The sequence below is a fragment of the Stegodyphus dumicola genome, chromosome 4 (genome assembly GCF_044657685.1).
Source record: "Stegodyphus dumicola isolate Sdum_Otavi_A_Nest chromosome 4, ASM4465768v1".
In the NCBI taxonomy this organism is placed as follows: domain Eukaryota; kingdom Metazoa; phylum Arthropoda; class Arachnida; order Araneae; family Eresidae; genus Stegodyphus; species Stegodyphus dumicola.
The window spans coordinates 31,578,352-31,602,542 of record NC_140771.1 but is presented as its reverse complement, the minus strand read 5'-3'; the positions used below and the strand labels follow the sequence as shown (position 1 = coordinate 31,602,542).

Below are 24,191 nucleotides of genomic sequence, written 5' to 3'. Positions count from 1 at the left end.
CGGCAACTTAACTGCCGCAACAAATTTACTTTCGATTACAGGAGTTACAGGTACATTTTGAACTACGTTAACTTCGGTATCTGCTTTACATTTTCTTAACCTATTCTTAATTTTGGATTTCATACTCAAAATTTTATGAGAGTATTCTTCAACCGATTTTAATTCTTTTTCATATTCAGCTTTATCTTCAATCAATTTATCTATCTCTTTATCAATTTCATTTAAAGAATTTTCTTTTTCTGACAAAATATCCTGACACTCTAACAAGGAATCTGTGTCAGTTCTTTCAATCGCTGCTACCAGCAAATCTTCTGCTTTATTTATTTGTTTAGTGATTGCAGATCTGATAGCAGCTCTTTTCGACTTTAATTTGTCTATATTTTCCATATTTCAAGTAATGGAATATAACCTTATAAAATTCAACAAATAATTGTAACAAAAATTAAAGTACAGTATTTCAATATTTTAAGCACTTCCTTTAAAAACAATATATTTATAGTCCACAAATTTCCTTCGATTAAGATAAATTATTTTTTTAAGCATCAATGAAGTATTATTCTTTCAAGTAATATTTCAATAAAACAACATAAATATTCAATACGTTTATTCAACTCAATCATTATTTTTCAAGGTTGAATACTTCAAGAATGAAAGAAAATGACTTACCTGATATTTTCAGGTATCCTTCCATTATTCCAGCATAGAACTATATTCAACTATATTCAGTTTCGATTTTAAAGTATCTAAAGGTCCGGGAATTTCGGCACCAAAAATATGTGTATGAAAATTGTCACGTTTATGCTCACGAATTCACGATTCTATTTTTTTATATAAAAACAAAACATTTAATGAAGAGCTTATGTACATTATTTACATTATTGAAAGCACAATCATACATATATTATAAATTTTCCCATCATAGGGCCAAGATTCGTTTATCAAGAACAATTACCGCTATGCGGCCAAGAACAGATCATTTCAAGGCGTCGCCCTCAAGCTAACTAACAGAGTATTACATTCCTTCTCTGCCGACAGTCACGTGACCTAGTCGGCGACAGACGATAAAAAATAAAAGAAAAACTGAATCCATCGGAGGGAAAAAGAAATAATTTCAACACCATCTTTACATTCGCCTTGCGTAACTCTACCAAAGAATCTCTGTCTTCGTATGGCTCGCTGTTTAAATTGAAAGTAAAAATTGGACAGGATTTCTATAATTCGCCGAAAATTCCAACTAACATCCTTTTGCTCATAAAACTCCAGAAATGTATGAAAATAAAACATTTTGAGTTATTTCAAAGTAAAAAATTTACTATCTCCTCTAACTGCGCTGTTTAAATTCCACCCTGACAGCGGCGCAGAGGCGAAACAGGTTTACATTGCGTCTATGGAAGCTTTCATTCGTCTCCTTAGAGATTCTTTGACTCTACACATCTCCTTAAAGCCATGTCTATAGTTCTTTCGCTCTACCAGTTTTATATTCCTTTCACAATTCGGACATCTATATGACCTTGCAATCAACATTTTCTCCTCTCTTTCATCTTTTTTTGCTCTTTCGGTTTAACTGATTAAAAAAAAAATAATAAATTTCAACTTTTCATTTATACTTCGGAAACACCGACAGTAGACAAATTTACGAAATAAATCTTTGAGTCAAAGATCTCTTTCCTTTGTTTTGAGCACTTACGGTTAAAATTTTTAAATTATTTCAGTATTTTCAATTATTTGATAAATCTTAACAATGAAGTTTTGAGAGCTAACTCGCTGTGTTAAATGTTAATAATAGCACACAACACACAAAAAGAAAAAATTTATAATAAAAAAAAATGAAGAATAAAACGACGTCTTCCACATACATGACAAATTTATAACATTATAATGTCTATATTAGTATTTATTTAATCTATGAAGACGTTGAACAACAGAGTAGAAACATGATATTACACAGCACTTTGCACGTCTCTCTTACATGCAATACTCACCATTGAGTTTTGGGTAACTACGTATTAACTAAGTATAAGTATTACGCAGCAGACAACTTGCTTATCATGCGCATGCGCTAGGGGAATCGACGGCGGTTGCCAACATAAAACTCACGCAGTAACATTATAAATCTAACATTTCAAGTCAGTTAAAATATAATTTAAATTTTCTTCAAATATGAAGCTTGTAGAGACATAAGATCTTTTGAAGCAAGTGTTGCGAAGAAATGTAGGATACCCTCGCCGAGACTCGAACCTCGGACCTCTTGAATACGCGCCGAGTGTACACCACGAAGGCGGGAGAAATACCTTATATACTTCCCCTTTTCAAGGGCGGATAAGGGGACCCAATCGTCAAATCCTAGTGGTGGAGAATCATCATAGAGATGTAATGATAATGATGTCTAGCATTTATGGAGCATTTTGAGAATCAACCTTCATATTGCTTTTTCAGAGGCACAGAACTGTTCATTCAAATATGTGAAAAGTGTATCAAGATAAAGAAGATAATGTCAAAAAATAAACTATAAAAATTTGCTATACTTTTTTAGAAGTATATCAGGTTGAAATATTTTGGTCTATCGACGTAATCATTTGTTAATACGAAACTGGATTATTCTAGCAAACGGATTACCAGAACCCTGACCGCAATCACGCGGTTTAATCGAGAATCTGATTAATTTTTAACCGTTCCGCGGAATATGCCTTCCACGTAACACATTAAGATTTAAACGTATTACAAGAAAAACAAAATTTCTTGCATATGCAAACACACCTAAATGTTATCTAATCTGCCATCAGATAAACAGAAGTGCAGAAAGTGGACAGAAACTTTACCCGTAATCTCTTCTAATACTAATTAAACCCAGTTTGCAACGTAAGCGGATATCTTGTTGGACAACCAACACTGCGGTGCACAAACATGAATGTTTGCTAGAGCACTTTCTAGCCTGCCCCAAAACACAAAACAACTACGATAGGTTTACTGGGCCAATGACCCACTGTTGTTACCCCCACTTTCTTTAGAAAACGTGTATTCTAAACTCACGTGTTAGTACCACATTTCTCCCCACATTCCAGTGGCCAGTCGAATGCTCCAGAAGGCCCCTCTGGAAAAATTTCGAGGTCACCGAAGATAAGGGGAACATAAAAGGGGAGGATCTCTTGCACCAGACCTGAAATCACGTGCAGAGACACGAGCATTAAGATACACGGATCACATTCGAGGTATCGCAGTGTTCAAACAACAGCAACAATGGTGATAAGTCTGTGTGATCAGGATGGACAAAACGGGTAAGAAACTATTTTATTTCATTAGATACCGGATCATCTTAAGCTTTCGCTTAATTCATATAAATCAGATTTAAGTACGCATTGTAATTAATTTAAGCATGAAGGATATTAATATATCATCAATCCATTTAATACACTTTAATTTATTCGGAATTAGAAAAAAAGGATCTCAAGTTATTGTTTTGCTATAACTCTGATAGCAAAGATACTTGCAGATAGTCATATCTGTTATAAATAAATATGAGTATTTGAAAGAGTTTGATCTATGGTGAAATGAATATGAAAGATTTTCATGGATAATTAACTGATTTTATTACAGTTTAAATTCAGCCAGGACTTAATTTGTAAAATCAGAAGTGCCGAAGTCCTATTAAGAGCATCATAAAATTAAATTTAAAAAGCTGTTAAATATAACTAAATTAATGGTAATAAGGCATGTCAATCTTACTTAAATGCTGAAAGAAATACTGCCATCAGTAACATTTACGTAAGCTCTTATTACTACGTAAGATCCTATTTTATTGAGCTCTGGTATTTTGTTATGTGTGTGTGTATGTGTGTATTTAATTATGGCAAAGCACACTAGGGCTATCTGCCTAAGGGGAGGGATGCCTTCGTGGAGGACTTTCTAAGGGAAACTGGCTCGTATACACGTTACACATGGGGAAAACCACGAAAACACTCATGCAGCCAGCCCGTTCGCGGGATTCGAACCTCGGACCGAACTACCAGTGTTCACGACCGCTCGGCCGTGGTATTTTGTTATGCAGCAAACTTTTATGGAATAGCAATAGCAAATAAATTTATTACAAATTTTTACGTATAATTTTATTTGAAATATCACATTGTTAACAGACCCACGACTTGTGCATAAAAAAGTGCAGTGATAACTGAAAAATACGGTACTATTCCGTTTTGAGGACCGTAAAAAATTGCCAAGCTATTGTTGATGCCAGTGCTGCCAAAAATAATTGCGGCAACCCTAACACAAGGGAAGTATAACAGTAAATAACTATCTACGATTATTGTTTTAATTTAGATGAAAGGTTAATTTCATAATACTTTTTTATTATTGTAATTTATATAAAAAAGGCTAAACATAACTGAATGGAAGCATAAGAGTCAATAACTATTTCAGATCATTATTATAATTTATATAAAAAAAGGCTAAACACAACTGAATGGATTCCTGAATCGCTATTTCGCTACCGCGTTATCGCTAAAGCATAATTTCATCTCGTTGGTTGTTCAAACATAATTCTCTATCATGAATGATGCGTTTTCTTTGAAAAAATTCTATTGCAGCCTTTTCCTCATGGGCAATTCGTAGATTGTTAAATCGATAGGATATCAAAAAAGGATTTAAAAATTAAAGTAGTATTTCAATGGCGTCTTAAGAAATATAGAACTATCTAAACTTACGCAATTAGAAATCAGCGCGTACGCTAGATTTGGGGCGCGTTTACTAGATTTGGCGCTTTTGCGCATACATTTTCGCTGCAACTTTTTTACGGTTCTCAGAACTGAATAGTACCAAAAATACTTTTTAAATATTAATGCATTTGATTAAAACTGTGTACCTCAATTTACTTTTCGCATATTTTATTTACGTTATAAACATACAATTTTATTGCAATGCGAGAATTTTTTTTTTAATTTTTTTTTTATTTTCGAAATATGCTTTACAAGATAACGTTAGTTCTGAAAGTAAGGCGACAGAAAACAGAAGTTTCTTGGAAGGAAAAGCAAAGTTTTAATTCAAGATGTACTGTTGGTTTCATGATCATTACTGCTGTGGAGTTGTCAAGATACATCCTTTGAGAATTTTCCAGAGCTTAAATTGCGCCGGAGCCCTAAATAAGAAGGCTCCGGCACCACTTCTATGTAACTGAACAACAATATCAGTAGAAATCTGATTCGAAAATTTTATTTTTAGCAATAAAATTATATTAAAATCGCTTATTAAATTTTAATTTATCTTTGTATATTTTATTTAATTTTAATAATTTAATTACTGTAATCTTTAATTATTTAAATGAATAATAATTAATTGGTTGAGCAATAAATATTAATTAAATAACAATAAAATATCGATTATTAATGTTAACTTAATAATTATTAATTAATCGGGTAATAATTAACTATTTAATTCAAAAATTATTAATGATTTTAATGCCCATTTTCTTTATTTATTTACTCTTGTTCCTCTTTTCTGATGGTCTTGCCTATGGCTCCGGCACTTCTAATTTTAGAAATTAAGCCGTGGAATTTTCAGGATGTTTTAGAGAAGCAAATGAATTAGTTGGATTTTTAACGCGTTCCACCATTCACCGAGCATTTTGTTAGCTAAAAGAATAATACCTAATGAATTATTAGGTTATATCGTTAAAAATTTGATCTCTTATAATTATAATACATTCTTATAATGCAAATGAGCTATTTTTTCATTTTCAACAACTATCACGTGCATAAGTCAAAGAGAAAAAAGGCTAATGTATTGTTTAAAACTACGCAAAAAAAAAAAAAAAAAGTCTCAGGTTTTTCTTTTTTGTAATAAAACTCTATTGTTTTCGAAAGTGATCAGATATCAGCCTACCTTCTTCTTCAGAATAAAAATGTTGCTTATTTTGGCTTAGCTTTTCCATTAAATTATCAATTTAGTGAGCCCTCTTTCTTCAGTCGAGAAATGACCACCTGAAAAAGAGGGATTTACGTTTGGTTTCCGAGAAATCAAAAGAGAGTTTTATTCAAAATATACGCCAGTCTAACACTTTGTTTTTGGCTTAATTTTTTTAAAATAATAGCCTAAGTGAAGTATTTTTATTTTCTATAAAACGGAATAGAAAACATACGTTTCTCCGGTAACATTAAAAAATTAAATATTTTTCAGAAGTTCATTTTTGTTTTAAGTTGAAGAACACAAATTAATTTTACAAACGCGCTTCTTTTTTTGCAGTATATTAACTGAGCCAAAAGTTGCACTTTATATTCGATGAGCAGTTGGATTAATAAAGGATGTGAATTTCTCTCACAGAATACTCATTTTGGGGGGGGGGGGAGAACACGGAAAAATAGCATTAAAAGTGAACGTGTGTGAAGAAGTGTTAGAAGTATGAATCACATCGGGCAAAAATATATTCTGTAAATATTATCTTTTCACACAACTTTAAATAACTGGATGATGAAAAAGAATGATTAAGCAGTAAACGGTTATTACAGAATGCATGGAAATCAGTATACTTATTTAATTAGTAGCAACTTTACTAAATTAAGAAAGACAAAAAGTAAAACATCATTTAAGTGTTTTAACAGTACTATCTTAAAAGCAGTTTTTACAAGTATTCTGCGTTTTCGTTCAGGGAAGGATGCGGAGGTTTGAAAATCCAATACTGACATGTTTTGTGATGTTACAGAGCGCCATCTAGTGGCAAACGAGAAATAAATTTTCTAGTAATCGGTCTCCGTGCTTGATATACATCACCATCTTAAAAGCACTGCGTGCTATGCTACACATTAGTTATACATTAGGATTAAAGCAATTAATTTTCAAAATAAACTGGAATTCATATTCGAAAAATGTATAAAATGATATCTACCCCGATTTTATTTTATTCTCTTAGTGCATTAAAAATACGTTTAATATATTAGCAATAAATAAATAGCTAACATATATATAAAATTCAAAAACAAAATGATGAAATAACTCTTTGTTATAGACGGCTGATTGAATCATTCAGTTAAACATATGAAACTGTGTGTCGAAGTTTCAACGTTTTCATCGAAAGCTCACTGAAAGACGGACTGTAAAACGGAGGCCTAGGCTAAAATTTACTTTTATTTATTAAATATCATGTTCTATGAACTTAAATCATAAAATTCAATTCAACAGCAATATCACAATAAAAGAAACCTCGCTCAAAAAATATCCGTGCATGAAGATGCAAGCGATGTTAGTGTTAATGGAACGCTTTGAAGTCGTTGAGTTTTTTAATCAAAAATTCCTTAAAAATCTAGAATATATAAAACAGGTAATAAAAGAAATTCTAAATTCGGATTTCCAAATGCCCATATTCGAGTGGAGGACTACGTTATTCAAAATTTGTTGTCTATAAGTACCTTTTTTTTCCACCATAAAACATACATACATTCCTGCATATTGTTCATTATTTAATTTCTTTAAATGTAACGCAGGGCTCTAATATTTGGTGGTAACAATTTGAAAAGTGATTCAGACTTTTATAGTGAACCTGTAAGGTATCCCCCCCACCTTCTTGGCATGTCCTCCTGGTGCGGTGGTCAGCACGCTCGACGCGAATTCGAGAGGTCCGTGTTTCGAATCCCGACGAGGGCATTTCTCATTTTTCATGCCTCCTGCTTTGAAATAACTTAATATCTCTACAGTGACGGTCGAACTAAAAGGTTTCGAATGATGATTCTTCACTACCAGGATTTGGCGATTGGGTCCCCTAAACCTCAGTCGCCCTTTAAAAGTAGGGTATATAAGGCATTTCTCCCGCCTTCGTGTGTAGTGGTCAGCACATTCCGCGCGTATTTGAGAGGTCCGTGGTTCGAGTCCCGGCGAGGGCATTGCTAATTTTTTATGTCTTTTGCTTCGAAATAACCTAATGTTTGTACAAATCAACACAAACTATCAAAAGGAAATTAACAGCGTTTCTGAGCTAACGCTCCTTTGGGCCGAAAAAAAAAGTGCGATCTCGGATTTCAGAAAAGCATAAGACCAAATCATCAAGATTTTTTTTAATATCTGAATGATCTGAGATCGTATAAAGTCTTCCATATGTACTCATCAACTGTATTTTTTTTTAAAAAAATACCACGTGTTTAACAGAAGCTGAGAATCAGATTTTTTTTTTCAGAATCAGCTGTGTTCAGAAAGGAATTTTCATATTGCCATTTGATTCTGAGCACAGTTTTTTAATTTTTCCTGCACGTATGGATAAAAGTGTCAAATAAATGACTGTCTTTATGTGTTCAAAGAAACAGTTCTAAGTGCTCCAAATCAAATTCAGGGATTTTTAGCTTCGAGCGCTGTATCTCTGTTCTGATCTTAGCTCCGAAAGATCGCGTTATCCAAAAATCCGTCTTAAGAGTTTTATGATATGTAATTAGGGTTATTATTTTACGGTGACATGAATTTCTTAGCATTTTCGCAAGTTTGGACAATTTTCAAAGATTTCTCGAAGATACGCAAATCTGAAAATGTCTGATTTTACTTATTTTTACTTCCTTGTCTGAAGTAAAGCAAGTATTGTAATCTTAAAAAATTTCAGGTATCATATTTCAGCGAACATAACCATTTTGACCGCTCTCGAATCCATCTGAATGACCTATTATGCGTAATATCTGTAAGTATGGATGGAATAAAGGACGCTTTTTACTTCCTTGTACGAAGTAAAAAGGAAGTATTTTATGTTAAGTATAGAGTATGTTGAGAAAGTACTGCTTTCGAAACAGAGGCCTGTCATTACCTATGTATAGTTGTTCCTTTTACCCCCTTCATATAAGATAATGTTGAAGGCTCTCATTTTATGATTGAGCATAATTTTTATACACTATTATTATGCTTTTTACTTCCTTGTACGAAGTAAAAAGGAAGTATTGTAATCGCGAAAGGTTTCAGGCAGCATATTTCAACGAAAATATCCATTTTGACCGCTATCGAATGCAATTTAACGATGTTTTTGCGTGATATCTGTACATAAGGACAGAATAAAATACTCTTTCCCTTCAAAAATATTATAAAACTGCTTTAAAATTAATTCCGAAGAGAATTTTTCGTGGCGTCTGTACGAACGTATGTACGTATGTGCGTACGTATCTCGCATAACTCAAAAACGAGTAGCCTCAGAACGTAGAAATTTTGTATATAGGACTGCTAAAACATCTAGATGTGCACCTCGCATTTTGGTTGCAATCGCCGCACCAAACATATATAAATACTTTTATATATATATCCACTCTGTTACCCGGCTTAGTAATCTCAGTTTCTTTACTCTTATAAGTTTGTAAATTGTGCATTTTTTGTTTTAAAATTTATTGAATTATGTTGTTCTTATCTTCCGCTTAAGGTTTTTATGCCTTTAGGAAACCTGCAGGCAATATTTGTAGAATAAATTATCAACAATTTAAAATCTGTTAAGTGCGGTTAAGTCTAATTTTTAAATAACATGGCGGACCTGCTTGTTTACATTTTGGAACAGCAGAATGGTAGATTTGTTGCTAATCTACAGAGACTAAGCTTCTCAACAACAAAGACAATGCCTTCTTTTATTACTGCGAATTAAATCCCGCTTAACCCTTTCTAGAATTTTTTCGAGGAAATAAGTGTTTAAGATTTACTTCGTAATTTTTAATATAGATATTTTATTTTTGCGTTGTCGCGAAGTGAGAACTGAATTAATTGAATGACAAATACTAAATCGTCTGTGAAAAACTGTTTCTTTTTTTGTTTTGTTTACTTGATTTCTTTTCTACACCGTTCTAGATTTATTCTAGTATTTGAATAGAACATGTGGCAACGATTAGATAATTCTTCAAATGATATCAATTTTGGGCATTCTGAGTTATAATATGAAGGAAATATAACGCTGTTAATTAAACCTAGCGCCAGAGTCTCGCTGGGGTAAACAAATATAGTGAATTTTAAAGAGCGTATTTATTTTGTTGTGGTTTATGCGCTATCGGCGAAGTAGATTTAATTCAATCCAATAAGTTTAAATGAAATGCAAGAAAAAATGCGTACAATTTAATATTCCGTACAAGGAAGTCATGAACAACTTAATGAAGATCTGTTTTTAACGTGTAAAAAACAACTTTCCTAGAGGCGCGGTTCCCGGTACAAAGACAATATCTTCGTAAGAGCGCGGGCCCTTTTATGCCAAGGCACCTTTATGACGATTTCTGTTTTTTTCGGACAATAGTTCATTTGAATAAAGGTGCAAGCATTTTTCAGAGCATTGTTATGAAGTGGTCTTTTTGTGAGACCATAAATAAACTTCGGTACTGAACAACTGAACATAAGTTTCTCCAAGAGGTTACTTTCAGACATGAGTAATATCCTGCAAAAGAAACCATGGCTGCCATCTTAGAGTGGCTTCATTGTATATATATATTCAGTGAAATCTCTCATAGAGACAATCCCCTTAAAACGACCTGCTCAGGAAGTGACAAGATTTACCGAAGACTTCTAGAGACTTTATTTCAAAGCAAGGACGAGACGAAAAATTGAGCAACGCCTTCGCCGGGAATCGAACCTCTGGAATACGCTCCCAGCATGCAGACCACTACACCACTAAGGCACGCTAAGAAGGCGAGAGAAATACCTTATATACACCCCCCTTTATTGGGGTCAAGGGAACCCATTCGCCAAATCCTGAGCGAGAAGAATTATCATCTACCACGCTTTTAGTTCGGGCGCCACTGTAGAGACATTTGGTATTTTGGGAGCAGGAGGTGTGAAAAAGTGAGCAGCGCCTTCGCCTGGAATCGAACTAATACGTGCCCAACGTGCAGACGACCACACCACGAAGGCACGCTAAGAAGGTGGAAGAAATACCTTATACACTTAGTAATTTAATAACGGTATTAACCTCACAAATAATTGTGCCCTCTAAGGAGACCACGTCTAATGAAGACTGAAATCCTCTGAAAATATGGTTTCAGACAAACTGTTAAGTGGTATTTTATAGTCTGTAATACTACATATTCCATTCGAAAGTATTAAGAAACACGTAACCACCGCAAAGTGCTAACTTAAAGTGCATATATTTCTTTATCACTACATACGACACTTTATTATTATCAACTTTCAACTGCAATTTTATGTGTGTTAATACTCACATTATTTTTCAAATAACAAACATAATCGTCGTCGCCTTCGGATAAAAACGTGAGAGTCACATTTCACTGCACGTGGCCCCACTCGTTTTTCTAGGCCATGAGATTAGCTGCGAAATTTTCCTTGAATTGGACTTGCTTGGTCAGACAAAGAGTGAAAAAAATAATGCACGTGTTTTATTATGCATTTTCGGTTGACACACAAACATTATTTGGCTTAGGGGAGCCTTTGTTACGAAAAATGGCATCTGTGTTAATGAGATAAAGATTTAGATATATACGTTGTTGATGTACCCACCTAGAATTGAAATGTTATCCGCCAACTTGTTTCAAATTTACGATATTTGAAATGAAGCATGATGACTCAGGCTTTCTGAAGCTTTTAAACCCATTTGAAGGCAATGACTGCTAAGCCAAGTGTGTCATTCAATAATTGTAATTCAATAATTGTAATTCAATAATTGTACAACACGAAACGTGTTGCTTTGACCTTTTTGAGTAAATATTTTCGAAGAAAATATTATTATAAACTTAAACTGTGTTTATGTTTTTAAATACCGACCGCTACTCCTGTATTTATACTGTGTCAACAGTTCTTTATTTAAGAATTTTGTCCCCATCAGCGCACATTATTATCATCATCAAATCAACAGCACGTATCTTATCATCTCATTAAATGAAAGTTGTGTGAAATGTATCTTTCTCACCTTCAAGACTCGTTGCTTATTTTATTTTTCAACGACTTCATGAGCATCATTTAATATGTCTTAAATACGAAATAAGACAACAAATAAAAATCTGAAACGTTTCAGATTTTAAATTACGTCCAAATAGGCGTTTTTTTTTTTTTTTTTTTTAATATTTTGTGTGTTACCTTTATTTGTTAAATATCATGTTCTTTGCACTTAAACCATAAAATTCATTTCAATAGCAATTTCGCAAAAAAAAAATTTAAAATGAGTGTATCTTTAGAATTTCCGATACACAGTTCCGCGCGCTGGAGATAAAAAGGTCTTTTTTTTCCCCGTAGAGTGTTGCCATTGCTCGCTTTGAAATCCTTTAAAAAATTTTAAAAGTTTTAAAAAATATGAAATCGATAATAAAACAAATTCCAAATTTCAAATTTGGTCTTCCACATGCCCATATTCGTAGGAGGATTATTTCATTCAAAATTCGATGGCTCTATGTACCGTTGTTTTATCACAATGCGAGAAATATACATACATTCATGCAGATTTTTCATCATTTCATTTCTTTAAATATAATGCAGGGCACTAACATTTAGTGGCAACAGTTTGAAAAGTGAAACGGATATTTATAGTGATTCAACGCAAAATCCCAAAACGAAAACAATAGTCCTTCAGGGACAAAACCCTTTTGGACTAATAAAATAAAAAATCTAGTTAAAATAATTCAAAAATCTTAAAGCTTTTAGATTTTATATTGCGATCAAAGGGGTGTTTTGTTTTCATTTACACATGCACACACGTTTCGAAAGCATTTGGTCTAATGTTCTTTGGGCTAAAAATATTTAAAAACAGCATAACTTTAGAATTTCCGAAACACAGTTCCGCGCGCTGGAGATAGAAAGGTCTTTTTTCCCCCGTAGAAGTGTTCCCATTGCTCGCTTTGAAATCCTTGAGTTTGTTAATCAAAAATTCGTTAAGTTTTACAAAATATGAAATCGATAATAAAACAAATTCCAAATTTCAAATTTGGTCTTCCACATGCCCATATTCGTAGGAGGATTACGTCATTCAAAATTCGATGGCTCTATGTACCATTGTTTTATCACAATGCGAGAAATATACATACATTCATGCAGATTTTTCATTATTTAATTTCTTTAAATATAATACACAACGCTAATATTCGGTGGCAACAATTTGAAAAGTGAAACGGACATTTATAGCGAGCAGACGCAAAATTCCGTTTCGAGAGTAATGGCCCTTCTGTGATAACGGTTACAGCCGAAAACATCGCGGACGAAAACGTCGCAGAGAAAACAACGCAAGGAGAAAACGTCGTGCTACAAAACATCGTAGGAGAAAACATCGCAAACAGAAAACATCGCAAACAGAAAACATCGCAGTTCTAAAACATCGTGGTACAAAACATCGTCGTCGAAAATAAAGCGTTTCAGAAACTTCGCAGTTTGAAAACATCGTCGTCGAAAATTTCCTGGTAAAAAATAAAGTATCTACAAATCATCGCGTGACGATAACATCGCAGACATGCTTTTTTTCAGGCTTTAATAACTGTAAGTAGATATTCCCATAATAATTTGTGAGCGCAAGATGTAAAGAAGGATAATTTTTACTTTCACATTTTTTACATTTTTTATTAACTAAATTTTTGTGGAAAAAGTAAGAAGGAAACTTAAGCATAGAAAATTAAATGCAACTTATAGATTATACTTTTTATGAAAAATTACAAGTAAAAACTTTATAAAAAATTATTTATTTATGGTCTTTGTTAGTTAACTATGCCGGTTTAAAATTCTATTAAGTGCTATAAGTTGCATTAATTTTCTATGCTTAAGTTTTCTTCTTATTTTCTCAGCAAAAATTTAGTAGTTAATATAAAATATGAAAAACAAATTATCCTTCTTTCTATCTTGCGCTCACAAATTATTATGGGAATATCTATTTACAGTTATTAAAGTCTGAAAAAAGCATGTCTGCGATGTTATCGTCACGCGATGATTTGTAGATACTTTATTTTTTACCACGATATTTTCGACGACGATGTTTTTAAACTGCGAAGTTTTTGAACCGCTTTATTTTCGACGACGATGTTTTGTACCACGATGTTTTAGAACTGCGATGTTTTCTCTTTGCGATGTTTTCTCCCACGATGTTTTGTAGCACGACGTTTTCGCTTTGCGTTGTTTTCTCCGCGACGCTTTCGTTCGCGATGTTTTTGCCGCGATGTTATCGGCGGACACCGTGATAACCTCTGGGCTAATAAAAAATAAAAATATTGCGATCTGAAAATTATGGACTGCAGTCTAACGCAGGGGTCATGAACGGGGTGCTGACGCCCGCCATTCAAATATCTAACTTTTAAATATTTGGACTATAAACACTTGAAATTCTAATAAATAACTTTAGTAAAAACTATTACTTTATCTTTACCATTATAATAATTGTATGATTGGCACAGTTAACTTTTGACAAAAACTGAATTTTAGCGACATATAGATAACATTACATGAATTAATTTTCGATTGCAAGAAACATCTGATTACGCATACAGTGAAACTATTTCCTAACCCCATTATATCCTCTTACACTCTGTCCAATCCCCGAACGCTAGTTTTTATCCATAACCTCTGTTCGTACACGAACATGTTACTTCATGAATTTGTATTTCGAGTTAAAAGCATTCTTCGCTTCAGATTTAAAAATAAGGAAAAGATACAGATAACATTGCCTCAGCAATGGTTGGTACTAAGAAATCATTCTATTTTCAGTTGCACAACAACAATTTTCAGTTTTCCTGCTTGACTAGATCACTTATGAATAGCGAGCTATCGCAACATTTTTTATAAATGTTTTCGCAATAACCAAAAACTCTTAGAACATTACAACTTTTACATAAAATTACATAGCAACTTCACAAAAATTAGATCTATTTTGATACCCCACTTTCATCTGTATTTTCATCTGTATTTTCATTTTTGTTACTATTATATAAATATTTTTATTGCTATTGCAGCCGCCCCACGGTGCCCGCCGAACTCCCGCATCTCTAAAATATGTCTCTTAGTAAAAATGGTTGCCGACCTGTTATATGATATTTCTCCCGCCTTCTTAGCATGCCTTCGTAGTGTAGTGGTCAGCACGCTAGGCGCATATTCAAGAGGTCCGTGGTTCGAGTCCCCGGTGAAGGCGTTGCTCATTTCTCAGCTCTTGCTTAAAAAAAAAAAAAAAAAAAAAAAAATCCTAATGTTTCTACTGGCGTCCGAACTAAAAAGGGTGGTGGATGAGGATTCTCCACACCCAGGATTTGGCGATTGAGTCCCCTAAACCCCAGTCGCCCTTTAAAAGGGGGTATATAAAGTATTTCTCCCGCCTTCTATGTGATAAAATGTAAATGTACAAAAATATGTGATAAAATAAGTACTACAAAGATTAGCAGAATTTTGCTTTTTTTCTGGAGATTTCAATTGAAACAATTTTAAGCTAAGCCTCTCTCCTAAGAAATTAAGGATATACGATATAAATACTTATATTTAAAAAGAACCACATAGTATAAAGAAATTGAGATTAAATAAAGGCAAAATTGAAAGTGAAATTGAAATTCAAAATTGAAATTGAGGTTAAATAAAGGCATGAAAATCTTAACCAAAACAACATAATTCAATCATTTTTAAAGTAAAAAAATGCGCAATTTACACACATATAAGAATAAAGAAATTGAGCTCACTGAGCCGAGTAACAGAATGGATATACATATATTTATATAACCAAAGGATATGAAAAAAGTTACTCTTTCTGTATTATTTCATCGTAAGTCTATATCATATAGTATTGGACTGGGAGAGATGGAGGGACAGTGAAGAAGCATCCACTGTTCCATTTTTTTTTTTTTTTTTTTTTTTTTTCGAAAGTTTAAGTCTAGAATCGAATAATAATGAGGTAGCAATAGACCATTTGTAACAAAAACCATAACACATTAAGTCTATATAATTAAATGAATAAGATTAAATTATCATTATTACTTAACCATTTATCGTTAATTTAATAATTTACCATTTTTATTTTTCTATTAACATTTTATTGAATTAAATTTTAATTATTTTAATTATTAATTATTTTATTATTTCATTAGATTGTTTATTTATTTACTTTTGTTCCTCTTTCCCGGCGGCTTTCGATAGGTCTCGACACTTCTAATTTTAAAAAAATAGTTCAGAAATTTTCAGTTTAAAAAAACTTAAGAGTTTATTTTTATAATTTTTCCTGTTTGGAAAGCGTTATAGTTTTATTGTTATAATTATAATTTTTCTGATTTCAGGAATGCCTATAGCAAGGGGGGGATTTTGTAGTTTCCGTGGGTATGCGAGCAGCCTTTTAATTAGTTATTAAGAATTTAGTTTTAATTTATAATTTAAAAAATCTGATGTGTACACCACATGACTTCTTTGTACGGAATATTAAATTATACCCATTTTTTATTACATTTCATTTAAACTTATTGCATTGAGTTAAATGTACTTCGTCGATAACGCATAAACCACAATAGAATAAATGCACTCTTTAATATTTCCTATATTTGTTTACCATAGTGACACTCTGGCACTAGGTTCACTTTTATTCCTTTAATAACTCAGAATGCACAAAATTTATATCTTCTGAAGAATTATCTAATCGTTGCCACATGTTCTCTTCAAATACAATGTATAAAAGAAATTTAAAACATAATAAATTTAAATAATATAATAAATTTAAAACGATGTATAAAAGAAATTAATTTAAAAAAAAGGGGGGGGGAGAAAAAAAGAAAAAGAAGAAAAAAAAAAAAAAAAAAGAAACCGTTTTCACAGGTGATTCAGTATTTCGCATTCAATTAATTCAGTTCTCACTTCGCGACAACGTAAAAATGCATAAAAACTCAAAATATCTATATTAAAATTTACGACGTAAATCTTAAACACTTATTTCCTCGAATAAATTCCAGAATGGATTAAGCATGATTTAATTCGCAATAATAAATGAAGGCGTTATCTTTGTTGTTGCGAAGCTTACTTTCTCTAGATTGGCAACAAATCCACTATTCTGCTAAGTTTCAAATGTAAACAAATAAGGTCGCCATGGTTATCAAAAATTAGGCTTAGCCGCACTTAAAAAACTTTTCTATTGTTGATAATTCCACAATTATTGCATGCAGGTTAAATAAAGGCATAAAAATCTTAACCAAAACAACATAATTCAATCATTTTTAAAGTAAAAAAATGCGCAATTTACACACATATAAGAATAAAGAAATTGAGCTCTCTGAGTCGAGTAACAGAATGGATATACATATATTTATATACTTTTGGCGCGACCGATTGCAGCTATAATACGTGGTGCACATCTACATGTTATAGCAGTCATGCATACAAAATTTCAACGTTTTGAGGCTATTCGTTTTTGAGTTACGCGAGATACGTACGTACGGACGCGCCTACGCCACGAAAAATTCTCTTCAGAATTAATTTTAAATCAGTTTGATAATTTTTTTGGGGAAAAGAGTCCTTTATTCTGTCCTTACGTGCACATGTCACACAAAAATATAGTTAAATTGCATTCGATAGCGGTCAAAACGGATATTTTCGATGAAATGTGATACCCGAAATTTTTCGCGATCACAATACTTCCTTTTTACTTCTTACAGGGAAGTAAAAAAACTACTTTTATTCAAATTTTGATATTTATCAACATTTTTTACACTTTGTTTTTTAATTTATAAAACACGTTAGAAAATAATCTACATTTAAATAAATGTATATATGTATTTCTCAAGTTTTTGGAAAAGAGAAGGGATGATCTTCTGACTAAGTGAAGAAAGCAATGAATGGGACAAAATGATGGACAGCCGCTGGTTTATAGCCTTTTACGCCTATAATCTTTACATTTGCAGTGCTACATTTATAAGTTCGTTACGTTACCAAGTCATTTATCATTATTGTGACATGCCAGTCAGCGACATGTCTCAGTATTGCCCTCATTCCAGAAAACATAGGCTTTCTCTGTATCTTTGCCATTAAAGCTGTACATTGCTCAATTTTTATTTATCACCTGCATCGCCTCGCGCGTTGCCAGCCTCAGAATGTTGCCAGCGTCTATAGCTAACTATAATAAATGTACTTTCTAATTTTATTATACGTTTAATAATGCATTTATAGAATTAAAGTTAATTAATTCTTTAACTAAACTTGTTTAACCGTTCTGTACTTCAGACGAATTTTCTATTCGAATTTGTCTCAACAGAATTAAATTATTTGAATAGTACAAAGCATCTACGTAGGGAAAGGGATGTTTTCGTGAAAGATTTTTAAAGAAAATTGACTCGTATTCACATTACAAATGAGGAAAACGACGCAAAGTCCAAGACAGTCCTTTCAGCAGGATTTGAACCCAAGTGGAATAATAAATAATGAATCTATTTGATTTTCTTTACAAAATTTATGTAAAAACACCTGCATCGTATAGAATTTATAAACACTCGGAGGCTCTGATTGTAATGGTTAAAATTTAAATTTCTAACAGTCCGTTGCAGTACAGAACAACATTTTGCCTGTTACTTAGCAGCAATTCAGTTAAATTTTTATAACTCATGAAATAAAAATTTCATCTGCCTTAGAGATCTCATCTCTAACCAAACTAAGAAACAAGCTAAAAATCAAAATTCCCTTAAGAAACATAACAGGAGAAAAACCGATCAAGGCTGTTATGGGATGAATCGAACATGGGAAAAAATAAATTATGCTTACAAGCCTAATTGAATAGAGCTATTTCAACGCAGATAATCCATACAAGAAATAAACTCCTAATTCCACTCATTTACTAGGAAATGATCTGTGACCTATAGAAGAAAAAAAAACATCAGTTATCTCTTGAAAACCTTTTCCTTTGATTAAACGCAAACAGCAGGGTCTCTAACACTACGAGTGACAGGTACTTGAAAAGAAATCCAAAAGAGAACTAACTATACGTCAAATATTTAACTGTTAAGTTTAACAAAAAAAAAAAAAAAAAGAGAGAGAGAGAGAAAATCCTGTTATTAAGAAATACGATAAATTAACGCATGGCCGGAGACTCTGTGACTGACAAGGAAAACTTTCACTTAAAAACCTATCAGTCTGACGCGCGTCAAGTACTAGAGAGTATACTGCATTTCGAAAGTGCAAACCGCTTGAAACGAAACCGTGTCAAAGAGTCTTTGAGAGCTCACTGAAGGGGGGGGAGGGGGTGATAGTGATTGATTCTCTCGATTTCGCTCACGATAGCCACGAAGAAATGCATTTTAGTACTTAGTTGTAAACAAAATGCAATTTTCCCTTTCAAAAAAGGTTAAACAGATTCTTTTAACATTGTCAAATCCTTTTCAGTCACACAGAAGGAAAAACCGAAGCAACGTTTTGATGTTTCTGTCAGTCATAAATAAAAGGTGCTATTGAAAACCTTGATTTCCCAATCAACAGAGATACAAAACTCCGAATTAAAACAGCAAAAACAAAAACTATTCCAAAGCGTCTTGTTTAATGAAAAGAATTGAAAAAGTCGAACCAGTTTTTTTAAACAAGAGATTTGAGTCTATTAGGAACGAATCTTATATTTTCTCGAATTAGGATCTTAAAAGGAAATCGAATCTCAAATCCTTCGTATAAGAACAATAATAGAAAAGAAATGATAATAAATAAATTAAATAAATAATTAAAAATAAAAGCTTTTACTAAAATTTTAAAATTTCCAATAAGATTTAATTTGCGTTCGACGGAAAACAAATTTAAAAAAATTAGTTTTTTAAAAACCTACCTTTATTATAAAACTAGAAACAAAATTTAGTAAAGAAAGCACCTAATTGAAACTCTTAAATTCCGACATTTATTTTCTCAACATAAATTTGACAAAAAACGTTTGAGAAACAGTTTAAATTACAATTAATGATTCAAAATTCAATAATAATAGCTGAGTAGATTCGATACCTATTTGATCAAAATGACAAGATTCTTGAAAGGTTCCCAAATCTTTCGAATATTTCGAACTTCTAGAATTCTTCGTATAAATAAGAACAAGAATGAGAAGGAAAATAAATTTTTACTTAATATTAAAATTTGTGCATTAAAACAAAATTTGAAACATGCGTTTTACAAAAAAAAAAAAAAAAAAAAAAAAACAATTGAAGAAACTCAGTTTTTAAAAATATGTTTATATTCACTAAGAAGGTATACAAAAATGAAGCTTACTAAATGACATACATGAATAAAATTCATGAATCTTCATTTTCATTTTCCCAACATAGAATATTTTTGACAAAATCTGAGTAATAGTTCTGAGGTTTTGAAGCATTTTTTTTTTTGGTATCTTTTTATACATATGCAAGTACAGAGGGGAAATGATTTCAAGAATTAACAAGGAAGCATAAATCTAAATTCTCTCTCAAAAAATAACTTTATTCATAAAAATTTCTGAGAGCTTTTAGATTTTATATTGCGCCCAGAGGAGCCTTTTGTTTTTCCATTTACGCACACATACACGTTTCGAGAGCATTGGCTAAAAATATTTTAAAACAAACAGCATACCTTTAGAATTTTCGACAGTCTCGTGTGCTGAAGATAAAAATGTTTTATTTCGTACAGAGCTCACTTCGTTGAGTTTTTTGAGAAATTGTTGAGTTTTTTTAATCCAAAATTCCTTAATTTTAACAAAATATGAAATTGGCAATAAAACAAACTCGAAATTCAAAACTTCGGGTATCCAGCTACCCGTATTCGGGTGAAGGACTACGTTATTCAAAATTCCGCGTTCCAGATGACCATATTCGGATGGAAGACCATATTCTGAAGTCGACTAACCATATTCAGCTTATTCAATATTTGATGGCTCTAGGTACTGTTGTTTTTACACAATGCGAGAAACATACATACATTCATGCAGGTTCTTCATTATTTAATTTGTTTAAATATAATACAGGGCGATAATATTTGGTGGCAACAATCTGGAAAGTGATTCAGCGCTTTTAATGATTCGACGCAAAATGTCGTTTCGAGATTAATATCTTTATAGCCATTTTGGGCTAAATAAAGTCAATAATTTGTTTATTTTAGGAATTTCATAAACGCACAATCCTAAAAATTTTACAGGTAATGTAAAATGCCGAAATCTGTAATGAAAATTTTATTCGAGCGTGCTTTTAGGTTTAGCTTACTTTGCTTTTAGTCAATTATGATAGTTAATGTGAAAAACAGCTCTCTGAGATAGCTGTTGATGGTGGTGTGATTTAAGAACATTTTAGCTATATTTAGTTTCCTCAAAATTTTACATTCTTTTTTTGAAGGACTGCTTCTGTTGGGCATCAGTGAAATGACTTCCAAAAGTTTCGAGTTAAAATATTTAAAAGTTTTGGGGAAACAGGTTCTGAGTAACGCTAAATGCACGAAAATATATATATATATATATATATATATATATATATTTTTTTTTTTTTTTTTTCGTATCTCGAACCTATTTCAAGATTCGCAGAATATCTCATTCCTAAATTTCTGAACGACCCTTACGAGGGAATATTTAATTTTATTTCTCAACGGATCGCAATAATATAAATAATTTTTGAGAATAATATGAACTCCAGCATGTTTGGATGCAGCTTTTTATATTCGTATTTAAAAGACTATGCCATTATAAAAGTGCCTTCGTAGTTCTATATTTTTTACAACAGCTGTTAACACACAAATTTCATTATGTTGTTCAACCATTGATCCATTATATAATTATTAACTTGATCCGTTCGGTCATGCGGGGAAGTTTTCCGTAATAATTTTTTCGCGCTTCGTCGTAGCTTTCAGGTCACGAAAAAATAGCTTTTGAATCCTCTTTAAATCCATTTTAACAATCGTTGGGGAAAAAAAAAAAAAGTCCTTTATTCTGTCAGTAGGTACAGATGTCGCATAAAAAAATCGTCCAAGTAGACTTGAGGACGGTCAAAATGAATATTTCTGTTGAAATATGATATCGGAAATTTTCTGCAATCGCAATACTTTCTGCAAGGATGTAAAAATAGGTTTTAACTAAAAAAATAATTATCTGCATTTAAATGACTCGGATAAATATTTATTGCAAGTTCGAAATTACGTAAGCCCTAACAGACGTCTTTAACGAGTTCTGTTTTTCTTGCATGTGAATATTAACACTGCGTACAAACTGCAAGCTGTGTGATTTCAGTGTTTAAACTGGCATCCTGAAGTCTGCTGAATTTACGGAGGCTACAAATAAAGAGTACATAAACATAGACTCCAACTACTACGGATTCTCCGTAGTTTCTACGGAAATTCATGAAAAACTACGAGCTACGAAAAGTATGGAAAAAACTACGGATTTTACAGAAACAAGAGCAGGAGAACCAGTACGCAAAACGGAACCAACTAATTCATCCGATGATTGGCTGAATACTCGTGTTATCATATATCACGTGTTGAGTGCGTTCCTAGTTTTGAAGAATTAGCCAATCGTAGATCAGTAACTCCAACCGTTAACGACTCATCAATAGTTCCACCCAATTGTCTGTCTCCCAGGTTCCTCGCTGATGCGTGTTTAGGCTGCATTCGGCTGCATTGTGTAGTTTACGGCGAGAGCTTAGCGTGTGTCTTGTGAACTGTGAATCAGGTGAAAGATTTTTAATCATAATGCTGCCTCGAACGAAGAAGCCAAAATTATCAAAGCAGAAGTTTAAAGATTCATATTCTTCAGAATTTCCATGCATTAAAGCGTCCGAAATTTCTGTGAATCACGCACACTGCAGTGTATGCAACAAAGACTTCTCAGTTGCTCATGGCGGAAAAGATGACTGTAAACGGCATGTGTTTTCTCAAAAGCATATAGAACTTGGCACCGTAAAATCTAAAGAAATAACAAATTTTTTAATAAAAGATGATGAAACAGATCCTATAAAAGCCGAATGCTATTTTGTTCGTTTTTTAATTGAACATAATCTACCGCTTTCTGTTTCGGATCATTCCAAAGAGCTTTTCAAAGCAATGTTTCCGGATTCTGCCATAGCAAAAAAATTTAGCTGCGGTCATACCAAAACTGCTGCTATTGTGAAAACGCTTGCAGAAAATACTGTTGCTGATATTATAAAATCAGTGTGCAGTACATCATTTTTTCTAAGTACTGATGGAAGTAATGATAACAATGATAACAAACTGTACCCATTGGTTATAACATACTACAGTAAAGAAAAGGGAGCGATAATTACTTCATTGATTTCTATTTTAGAATGCACGAATAATACAGGAGAAGGTATTTTTAATTGTATAAATGAAAACTTTAAAAACAAAGGTTTAGAATGGAAAAATTGCTTATCATTTTCTTCAGATAATGCTAGTAATATGATTGGAAAGTTTAAAGGTGTAGCATCATTTATCAAAATGCATCAACCAAGTATAATCATCCGAGGTTGTCCGTGCCACCTCTTGCATATAGCTGCAAAAAAAGCTACTGAAAAATTAATTGGCTCAGAAATTGAAATGTTGATAATAGATATATATTTTTACTTGGAGAAAAGTTCGAAACGGAAGCATAGCTTCAAAGTTGCTTAAAAAATTTTGTGACGGAATGCAAAATCTCATAAAATTTTGAAATACTGCAGTACGAGATGGTTGTCTCTTTTAGAATCTATAACAAGGATTTTGGAACAGTGGGATGCTGTGATAAATTTTTTTGGAGATAAACCAGATAACAGTGAGAATGAAGGAAAGAGATTGCAAAACATTAAAAAAATTTTACATTCACCGACCACCAAATTGTACTTGTTATTTTTGAAAAATACTTTGCCTTTGTTTATAACAGTAAATATTAATTTGCAACAACAAGCTCCTTATATACATAAATTGAGAAGAGAACTTTTTGAACTTTTAATGAATTTATTTGTTAGATTCGTAAAACCATCAGTAATTTCTAAAGAAAATGAAGATGTTACTCTAACGTCTATTCCATTTCAGAAGTATAGTAAACAAAAAGAAAATGAAAATTTAGTGATTGGTGCGGAAACAAGACTATATTTAAAAAATGCCAAGTTAGATGAAAGTGAAGTGAAATCATTTTTCAATTCTGTACGAGCTTTTTTTGTAACTGCATGTTCATATATAATTGATAAATTTCCACTGAGTGATCCATTTCTAAAACATGCTGAAGTTGCTGACATCAACTTGAGAACTGAAGTCTCATTTTCATCTGTTCTTTACTTGATGAATACTTTTCCATCCATTATTGATGAAAAATGTCTTAATCAAGTAGAAATTGAATTTTCCATGTATCAAGTAGATGATTTGAAAGAAATTGTAGATTT

The 24,191-nt window shown here is 32.3% G+C and overlaps 1 protein-coding gene across 6 annotated transcripts in view; it reads left to right on the top strand.

The window, feature by feature from the left end:
• The window catches only part of LOC118196381 (SEC14-like protein 2), a 208,552-nt gene that overhangs the window by 105,948 nt on the left and 78,413 nt on the right, over positions 1–24,191 (top strand). The window contains exon 1 of one of the 6 annotated variants that reach the window (XM_035367826.2): positions 3,130–3,275. The exons of 4 other annotated variants lie outside the window; for them this stretch is intronic. In XM_035367826.2, coding sequence (XP_035223717.1) covers positions 3,238–3,275 — 38 coding nt within the window. In that variant the 5' untranslated portion in view covers positions 3,130–3,237. Of the gene's footprint in view, positions 1–3,129; positions 3,276–24,191 lie in introns of those variants that run through there. One more of the 6 variants, XM_085814683.1, reaches the window with a different exon arrangement.